General features: G+C 43.3%; 2 protein-coding genes across 3 annotated transcripts; one reads left to right on the forward strand and one right to left on the reverse strand.

Moving 5' to 3' along the window:
- Positions 1–1,220: 1,220 nt before the first annotated feature.
- Positions 1,221–3,660, reverse strand: lsm11 (LSM11, U7 small nuclear RNA associated). The gene is made up of 4 exons (XM_076102856.1): positions 3,123–3,660; positions 2,417–2,556; positions 2,250–2,333; positions 1,221–1,768 (listed from the first exon to the last, which is right to left on the reverse strand). Exons 1-4 carry the CDS (start codon positions 3,577–3,579, stop codon positions 1,412–1,414), a joined length of 1,038 nt encoding a protein of 345 aa, XP_075958971.1. The 5' UTR covers positions 3,580–3,660; the 3' UTR covers positions 1,221–1,411.
- Positions 3,155–8,711, forward strand: thg1l (tRNA-histidine guanylyltransferase 1-like). 2 transcript variants are annotated; one of them, XM_076102857.1, is made up of 8 exons: positions 3,155–3,616; positions 4,159–4,270; positions 4,736–4,939; positions 5,028–5,204; positions 5,293–5,462; positions 5,557–5,645; positions 6,977–7,084; positions 8,275–8,711. In XM_076102857.1, coding segments are annotated over exons 2-8 (912 nt in total). In that variant the 5' UTR covers positions 3,155–3,616; positions 4,159–4,268; the 3' UTR covers positions 8,437–8,711. The 2 variants fall into 2 exon arrangements, with proteins under 2 accessions (XP_075958972.1, XP_075958973.1); XM_076102858.1 differs by having other exon boundaries at positions 3,158–3,616; positions 4,159–4,441.
- The last annotated feature ends 372 nt before the right edge of the window (positions 8,712–9,083 follow it).

A 9,083-nucleotide genomic window follows, 5' to 3' on the forward strand; every position in this document is an offset into this window, starting at 1 on the left:
CATTCAAAAGAGCTTCAAGCAGCAAAAGGGACGCCGCCGCGCTCGACTTTGAAATTACATTTAGTTAATGCGAGTTTGTGAACTTAGTAGTTTGAGGTAATAAAGAAAGGTCGACGGTAAATATGCACAATTCACATTAATAAGGGCAGGAAGCCACGAATGTAGCAAATCAGACGATAAATGATCTCGCCGGATACCAAATCCATAGGGTGCCACTGCAAAGTGAACATGCAGGAGCAGAAAGTAGATCACACTAAGACATTATGGGATGGAGCCGCCAACACGTTCACTGGAATAAGGCTCATTGAGACCGGTGCAGTTGATAAAGTTTAACGTAAAGAAATGTTACTTTGTCCTTTAATATCATTCAGCTGATGAAATGTACAGTTTGCCCTGATTACTCTGTGACACACTCAGGAGGAAGGTTGTGTAGTCTAATTGCGGCGCGTCTCTTCACCACCAGTGCTGTGCCCTTCTCGTAGTGTACCGAGGTTTGTTGGAACACACTGGTGTGACAAACGCGACTAAAACACAGCTTGCATTAAACAATTGACCCCATTTTCCACTCTCTGGAGAGGAGGCCTGTTAAATGGGCTACACTAATAATATATATATATGAAAACAGTATATATATATATGAACAGCTACCGCTAGAATGTGTCCCATTTATGGCTTGAAAATATATAGAAAGAGGGTCAATTAAACTCTGCAGTCAAATTAAGAAAAACTAAAATAAGACATTCAGACCCAGAAACATCGCAACATGAAGTCATTCTGTGCCGCTCATCATCCAAAAGTAACCTCTGCCGGTTTCAAACAGGAAAAGAAAAAAAAAAGGAAGCAACATCTTTACAACTTCCATGAGATGCAGTAAATTGTGCTTTTATGGGTAATGTGCCCATTAAAGAGTAAAAGCAATCTGAGACGTCAAGACAAATGACAGCTTTTGAGTGCCATCTGCAATCTCGAGCTTCACAAACTCAATTATTCATAATGCATTTATGAAGTCCGCTGAGACTGCGCTGTCATTCCTGCTCAAACTAACGGGGAAAAGCAACATAAAGGGACAAGCTCTCGGAGATGACAATGGCCCCGCAGATGGCACTAATGCATTTATGCTGCCACCTGCTGGGTAATAACCATAACACACGCGCAGTTATTGTGTCAAAATAAATTGAGTGGCTGTCAAGACAACAAAACAAGACAAGAAATGACTATAATTAGAAGTGAGAAGCTTTTATTCCTTAAAAAAAAAAATCAAGATCCTTTCTCTGGTGGGCAGAGAAAAACCTCCATATCAATATGATACAACATTAGTCCTCGTTTGATTCCCCTGAATCTAATGAAATCGAATCTCTGGCCGTTCATTTCAGATGTTCCACTTAATTGTTTGTAGCCCAGCTTTCTGTTATCAGACCGAGGACAGTACGCAGAGTGGCTGTGGGTTAACCAGGAGCACGTTCTCCCCCCGGATGAAGAGCTGGTTGATGTGGCGCGTGTGGACCCTGCCGTACGTCTGGGAGTCTCTCCTCGGACACGCCTCGGGGCCCTGGGCCTTCAGAGAGACTCTGCGTTTGTCCCGTTTGACTCCAACAGCGTCGGACAGCTTGGAGTCCGTCCCGCCGTCCCCTCTCTCGCCGGTCGGGTGAGCGGGCTGGTTTTTCGGGGCACTTTTGGGGTTCGCCGGCCGATGCTCGCCGGCTGTTTCCTGTGCTTCTGCTGGCTCATCACCTCCTGGGTTCTCCTGGAGCTTCAGCTTCTCAAAGAGCTGCACAGAGATGTCAGTCGCATTAACGTGAAATCAAACCACATTTTGATTCGAATATTTATGGTTGTCCTTTTTTGTTTTTCAACTACACCCAACATCCTTTAATTGCCTCTCTATAGTAATACTACTTACAGAAGCGGCGCATGCATGTAATCCAGCATCACTGTTACTGCGAATACTAACAATGCTTCTTACTGCTGCTAGTTCATATGAAAAGAAACACAAGGCATTCCTTATGTTGGCACTGACAGCTACATGTACATTCAAAAATGTCTGTACAAAACAAGACAATGTTTTTGAGACAACCGATCAGTTTTAAATATTTCAGGGAGCAATGAAACAGGAAGGAGCAGCCGCAGTGAGATGAAGAGCTCCATGCACACGTCCAAGTCCTCAGCAGGGTAACGGACCTCACTGTGCCCTGCACAGGTAATGCAAGTAATGTATTCCGGTCAGATATACATTGAAAATTAGGGCGTACCCGTGAAATGGTGAGGGCCTTTTCGTGGTAGAACGCCTCTCCGAGCAGAGGCTCTCTGTACGTCTCATCGACATCTACCATTGCCTGGTGAGGAGAAATAAAAACAAATGGTGAAGAGGACAATATTAAGACGTCACGGTCACAAGGACACGAGTGCGAGAGCTCACCATGTTCCAGAACTTGTCGAAGGCCACGACGAAGCCGGAGCACACTCCCCTCAGTCCCTTGAAGGTCCTGATGTGAACTTTGACTCTTATCCTCTCCTGGACACATCTGTACAGCTCGCCCAACGGACTGCCTGTGCACACTGAAGACACGCGACCAAACGGGTTACTCGACCGTCTCTACGACCAATAAGTGATCGACGAAAAAACAAGCAAAAACATTTCCGCCGAGCAATGCTCAACATGCAACTAGAACTAGATTTGGACTTTTCTATTGGATGATGAACAGAGAATCTCTGGTTACAGCTTCTGAGTTGTGAGGATTCACTGTCAATCTTAATATTCAAATGCATCACACCATAGCCTCAGAATAATGGGGATTTGACCCCATCTTCTCATGTTTATAGATATTCACAACACGACTGTGTATTGTATTGTGCCTTCAGCTTCAAGGTAATAATGGAACATGTGTGGTTTCCCATTTGAAGAGCAGGACGATGCCCTGCCGTAAAGTGACTGTAAGGGTTGAGACGTGTCTGAAATGAAAATATTATGAAGGAGTCATAACCATAACTGGGTCATAACTTATTATTATTATTATGAGAGGCCCTGTGCATTGAGTGCAACTTCTGTGCAGCACTTGCACTCCCAACAGAAGCAGGGTTAATGTGCTGACGTTGTTGTTATTAGTGGTGGTTGTTGAACCTACGGGGCATCCTCGTCAGGACGTTTTTCTGGGGCTTCTGCCTCTTTCTCCGCGCAGTGCCGCTGCTGCTCTCCCCCTTCTCGGACACCGGGTTGTTCACAATGAGCTTCTTCAGCCTCTCGATGCGTTCCGGGTCCGCCACCCCTTTCATCGCCTTCCGTCGTCTTTTCTCCACGTTCTCCGGTTTGGCTCTGCCCCGGCCGCCCTTCATGAAACTCTCGTACGCCGCCACATTGTTGAAGCCCTTGATATTTGGGAAAGGAAGCGGTACCGACGGCGAGTACAAGGCCAAGAGCGGGTCAAAGTTATCAGAGCAGACGTCCGTTTTGTCTGCGTCATCGTCCCCGGCTTTGCTGCCCGCCGCCGCTTCGTGCTCCGGTACTGGTGGCGCTCGTGAACAGCCTGAAGCGACCGTTTCTTTAATGTCAGACTTTGCACTTTTTCTTTCTCTCTCCTCCATGTTTGAAACAGCCGCAGATGAGCACCACGAGCACACGGTAAAGTGAATAATCCTGGTTAAGTAGCTGCCGTCAGTTAAAGGCTGAGGTTACACTCTGCACCTATTTCAGGAGACCCTAAACGTCAGAGACACGAGCGAGCACGCAATTATTGTGGAGCTTTTCAATCCGGGAAGCGTTTTTGTGTTGTTATCTAACGTTATGTTTTATTTCCTGTAATATTTAGATAGTAATTGCCTAGTTAGGTATGCATTCATGAAACAATCCCAACGAATTTCCCCAGAAAACCGCCGACCAGTTACGTACGACGTGTTTCATCTTAAACGTACGACGTGTTTCATCTTACACATACACGATCTTTGGTCTCCACTTTCTCTCCATAACCACAAGATGGCGCTAAAACACCGGTTATATTTTCTAGCTCCTACATGAGTATGATACATCTGCTTGCTTTGATATACATATACTCCGAAGTAGCAGCACAATAATTAATTTGTATGATAATGGTCGTTTAAAGTGGGTGAACAAGCAACTGAAAGTAACACGCTATTTGATTTTAATTAATTGTTTGTTAATTTCAGGCTTGTGCTCCGGAACCTTTGTTCGGTGGTTTACGGCTTCACTACGACATAATTCGTTGATGGACTATACACAAACCAACGTGTGTGACCCGACAACCGTCTGAGGATAAATGTAGATATCAGTCGTCGACACTGCTTCATTACTCTACTCTATATTGAATATTGGTGTTTGTGTAACTTACGAAATATCAAGATATTAACGCATGAAACAAACGGAGCAACGTTAGCTAACTTACTGCGTACTGCGGGTGCAGAGGACTAGCACAACACAAGACATCCAAGTGTAAGTAATGACCAATGTTAAAGATGGTCAGAGGAACTTGTAACAGTAATCATCCCATTATTAGCCCCGTCATGAGTTAAATGTGTTTTTTAATTGGCTTCGATGTCATAATATGGTTGTTGTGGATAGTGGGCGATAGCACACAATTACAATATCAATAAGCAGCAGAGATACGAATATTGCAGCATTAAGAAGTGTTCATGTGATGGGTTCATTTTTTTAAAATAAATTGATCCTGCTGTAAATTTCTTTGTAAAGTACATTATGTGTGCGCTTATTGATTTTTCGTTCCAGGAGCACCCTCATGCTGATTGGAAAGGCCTGCAGATTCGGTGGACGTGTCCGGTCTTGTGTTGTCCAACCTCTGGCCTGTCTTTTTACGGCTTCCAGCAACATGGCCAAGAGCAAGTTTGAGTACGTCCGCAACTTTGAAACCGATGACACTTGTCTCCGAAACTGCTACATTGTTGTGAGACTGGATGGGCGCAACTTCCACAAGTGAGTTTCCTCTTCAAGCTGTGTGCCAATCCATAGGATGATGTACACGATTCTCTTGTTCTAAGTTTCTTCATGCGTTTTGTTTCAGGTTTGCAGAGCAGCACAAGTTTATAAAGCCCAGTGATAACCGGGCTTTGGGCCTGATGACCCGGAGTGCACGCTCTGTCATGGAAGAACTAGAGGACGTCAGTATTGCTTATGGTCAAAGTGATGAGTTCAGCTTTGTTTTCAAGAGGACCTCTACCTGGTTTAAGAGGAGAGCCAGGTACCAATGTTTCGTCCAACGCCATTCCCACACAAGCTTTTCACGCTTTTCACTTAACTTCTTCCTCTCTCTCTCTCTCTCCTGGCAGTAAGCTCATGACTCATGTGGCCTCCCAGTTCTCCTCCTCATATGTGTTTTACTGGAAGGAGTTTTTCGGGGAGCAGCCCCTCTTGTACCCCCCGGGCTTTGACGGACGCGTGGTCCTGTATCCCAGCAACCGCAACCTCAGAGACTACCTCAGCTGGAGGCAAGCAGACTGTAAGTGCTGACTGTTGTACAGATCGTGCATTTGACTTCTAGATGCATCGGTTCATGAAGCTGACGACTGCACACGTGTTCCTGTGTCTTTCAGGTCACATCAATAATCTGTACAACACAGTGTTTTGGACTTTAGTACAAAAGGGGGGACTCACCACAGCCCAGGCAGAGGATCGCTTAAAGGTGATTAATATGTGTTTGTGTGTACATGTACAGATGCATGTGTTTATACAGATATACTGTGTGTTATGATAACGGGAATACCTCTTCTTTTGATCTTTATTCCTTTTGAAAATCTTTAAAGAGAACAAGAGAAGAACAGTGAGATCTCCAAACCAACATTAAAAACAAATCCTGCATATTTATAGTTTATAAAACATGAATACATTTATTAAGACATATTACTGTCTACACACAATGAATGTTTCAGTCTTGCTACAGATGAGATGCACAACATTTTCTTTTTTAAACTGTAAGCCACTTTTGTCTGATTAGTCAGTCAATTGACAAGAAATTAATCAAATACAATATAAACAATCAATTTATTGTTTAAGTCTTTGATCAAATAAATAGACTAAACATTTTCTGCTGCAGCTTTAAAGCTCTTTTCTCTGATTCATATCATTATTAGGGATGGGTATCGTTGGGGTTTTATCAATACTTGTACTCTTATCGATACTGCTTATCGGTTCTTTTTTATTATTTTGTGAGGGAAAAAAAGACAATAAATCAGAAAAAAGACGCATCGTTTTTCCTAAGCAGCAACAGCAGCCGTGTTTAAATAACTCACTATTGTACACTATACTATTTCAATGCCAACAACAAATGTAAATAAATCAATATATATAAAATAAACAATATTCTTAGCAGCAAATAAAGTTCAAACACACAGCTGCTCCCCTTATTGATAACTATGTATTAAACAACATAATATACACTGACAGACTTATTAGTCGGTAAACTTTGATCATATAAATATTTGTTATGTTACCAAGAAGCCATGTTTCTGGATGTCAGGTGGATGCATATAAAGGTACAGCTGTGACTGCATTTCATTGGCCCATTTCTTTATGCGTATTAACACGGCCAGCACATTATTTACTTCTGGTTTATTCTCGTTGGAGATGAACACATGCGACTGACTGACTGACACAGCTGTCCTCTTGAAGTCGCCTCGTTCTCTGGTGGGCTCTGAGGGAAGTGACGAGTTGTGGAAATGTCCGCGAGTCGTCCCATCAACCCGTCATGCTTCCTAGTTCCTTTTATCACTTTACAAATGTTTCTTTGGGAAAAAAAACCTGCCCAAGTCAAAGATAATCTTCCTTATAGATCATCTCCTCGATGGAATTCCTCATTCAAACAACAATAGAACCAGTGGGTGGTGTGGTCGTTTTAATGGTGGTGTGGCTGAGATGACTTTGTCAGTGAGGCCTCTCGTATGAGATGATTTTTGTTTACACACATTTTTGTAATCTTTACATCCATATGTATAACTGTGTGATGTCTCCCTCTAGGGAACATTAGCTGCAGACAAAAACGAGATCCTGTTCTCTGAGTTTGATATCAACTACAACACCGAGTCTGCCCTCCACAGGAAAGGCACCACTCTCATCTGGGAAAAGGTGAGCTGCTACAAAGAGCTTATTACAGAGGGATTCACTTGGATAACTCCTGTTGGATATCTTTGATTCCCAACGTGTGATGAAGGCTTTTAAAGCCGTACTGCAGCCACCTCCGCCTCACACGTCATCTACGTCTACATTAGTCAGTGTTTTTCTTCGACATGGCTTCTCTGTCTGGGCCTCTGCTCTCTGCCATGAGCTTCTTCCTGTATGCGTGACAAGTATCAGCTGAAAATGTTGAGTTTAGAGAGTTTTGTGCACTTGTGCAAAGCTGCAACTCCAAAACTTAACATTTACTGTTTCTCCTGTGCATGTTCATTTACTACTTTGTTATTTTTGGCCAGAAAAATGTAGGTTTCTATTTTCTTGGTCAAAGTTGCCTCATAGTCCACTTGCTTACAGGTAACACATTCAAACTGTACTTTATTGTCAAATGACAAAATATTCACTATGAAGGAATAAATACAAACTCAAGCAGCTTACAAGACTTTATTGTTAGATCTTCATACATAGTCAAATGAAAGAAAGAACGTCTACGTGGCAGGTTTAGAAACATATGGCATGCTATGAAAAGTGGTGAGCATCATTGTGCTTTACACAGGATGCTGCAGTGCTGCATGTACATCACCTCAACATATTATGCATTGTGAAAAAATAACAACACCTACTAGTCTCATTACAACGTTATTTATTGCTTATTTAGTCCGTACAAAAACAGAAGTGTGAGAAGATGAAGTTGTGGTTTTACTGGGGCTTATGTGCTGGACTAGTGGACTTCCTGAAGTGTGGAAACTGTGTGTCTGATGTGTCCAAAATGTTGGACTATTCCTTTAATAGGGGTGTCGTCATCATTTCCATTCTACAGCAGAATTGGAAACTCTTCCTGCTTCCCTGAGGTCACCGGTGGGGCAATGTTTTGCCTTGCCCAAGAGTTCTGTAGACAACGAACACTTTGTTGACAGAATAAAAAAGCCTACAAAAAAAGTTTGTAGGCTATATGCTACGCACAGGTACCACACGCCACCTCAGGCAACACGACAAATATAGCAGGACGTGATTGCCAGGATCCAGTGGCTTTTTTTGACTGTTGAAAGCACCATGAAACAAAATGTTGAAATGGAATCGTGACACCGCTGTCCTCCAGGTTGCCTTTAACTGTACTACCAATATTCCTCATTGTTTGTGTCCAGCGAGATGAAACTGCCACCAAGCGCGTGAAGCGGCCGAACGGAGAGGAGGAGGACGTGGCCGTGACTCGCAGCAGGAGGCGGGTGCACGCCCACCACGGCGACATCATAGGAGAGCAGTTCTGGGAGGAGCACCCGGACATCCTGGAGGACGACGCCTGCTGACGGCTCCTGTGCTGCTGCAGGAGAACATGACTGAACTGAGCGGAGCCATGCGAGCAGTGGACATATGATAGAGCGGCTTGATGTTGACTGATGTAGATGAACAACTGTGTCAAACAGCATGCTACCCGTGAAGCTCAGGGCCCCTTGGATCCCTCGTAAGAGCGTTTTTTCCGAGACTGAAGCCTTTGATGGTTGACTCTGTACGATTACTCTCTCACAGCCGGAACATATTCATACTTCTACGTATTAAACTTCAATCATAATGTTGCCTTAAAGTGGGACGTTTTCTGCTTAAATTGATGATAATGCCTGTCATGCTCAAAGGGAAGCAGATGATTTCATAATCTTTTTTAGCAGCGGGTGTTGAGGACACACACAGCAGTCTGATTCTGCCCCTCAGGTCTTCCCACTCCTTGTCATGCTCTACTAAGGTTGCTTTTCCAAAAATATATCTTCATTTGATATCATGAATATCATTTAAATACTACCATCACCATCTTTCTTTTAACATGACACCTCTTGACCCCACTGTTCTCTTTATCTTGTTTTGTTTTCTTCTTTTTGTTCAGGTTCCTAATCTTTGAATTTTAAATGATTCCGGAAGCCTATCTGCAAAGTGTTCAATATCACTTAGTCTGTAGTAAGAA

This window comes from Anarhichas minor, unplaced genomic scaffold, assembly GCF_050575085.1.
Source record: "Anarhichas minor isolate MPS153535 unplaced genomic scaffold, ASM5057508v1 ptg000028l, whole genome shotgun sequence".
Classification (NCBI taxonomy): Eukaryota; Metazoa; Chordata; class Actinopteri; order Perciformes; family Anarhichadidae; genus Anarhichas; species Anarhichas minor.

Coding starts and splice junctions, on each gene's coding strand:
- lsm11 (XM_076102856.1), bottom strand. CDS start 3,579: ATGGAGGAGAGAGAAAGAAAAAGTGCAAAGTCTGACATTAAAGAAACG. Junction 2,557..3,122: donor CGTCCTGACGAGGATGCCCC/GTAGGTTCAACA, acceptor GCGTGTCTTCAG/TGTGCACAGGCAGTCCGTTG. Junction 1,769..2,249: donor AGGCCCTCACCATTTCACGG/GTACGCCCTAAT, acceptor ATCTCTGTGCAG/CTCTTTGAGAAGCTGAAGCT.
- thg1l (XM_076102857.1), top strand. Junction 5,463..5,556: donor CAGCTGGAGGCAAGCAGACT/GTAAGTGCTGAC, acceptor TGTGTCTTTCAG/GTCACATCAATAATCTGTAC. Junction 5,646..6,976: donor AGGCAGAGGATCGCTTAAAG/GTGATTAATATG, acceptor GTCTCCCTCTAG/GGAACATTAGCTGCAGACAA.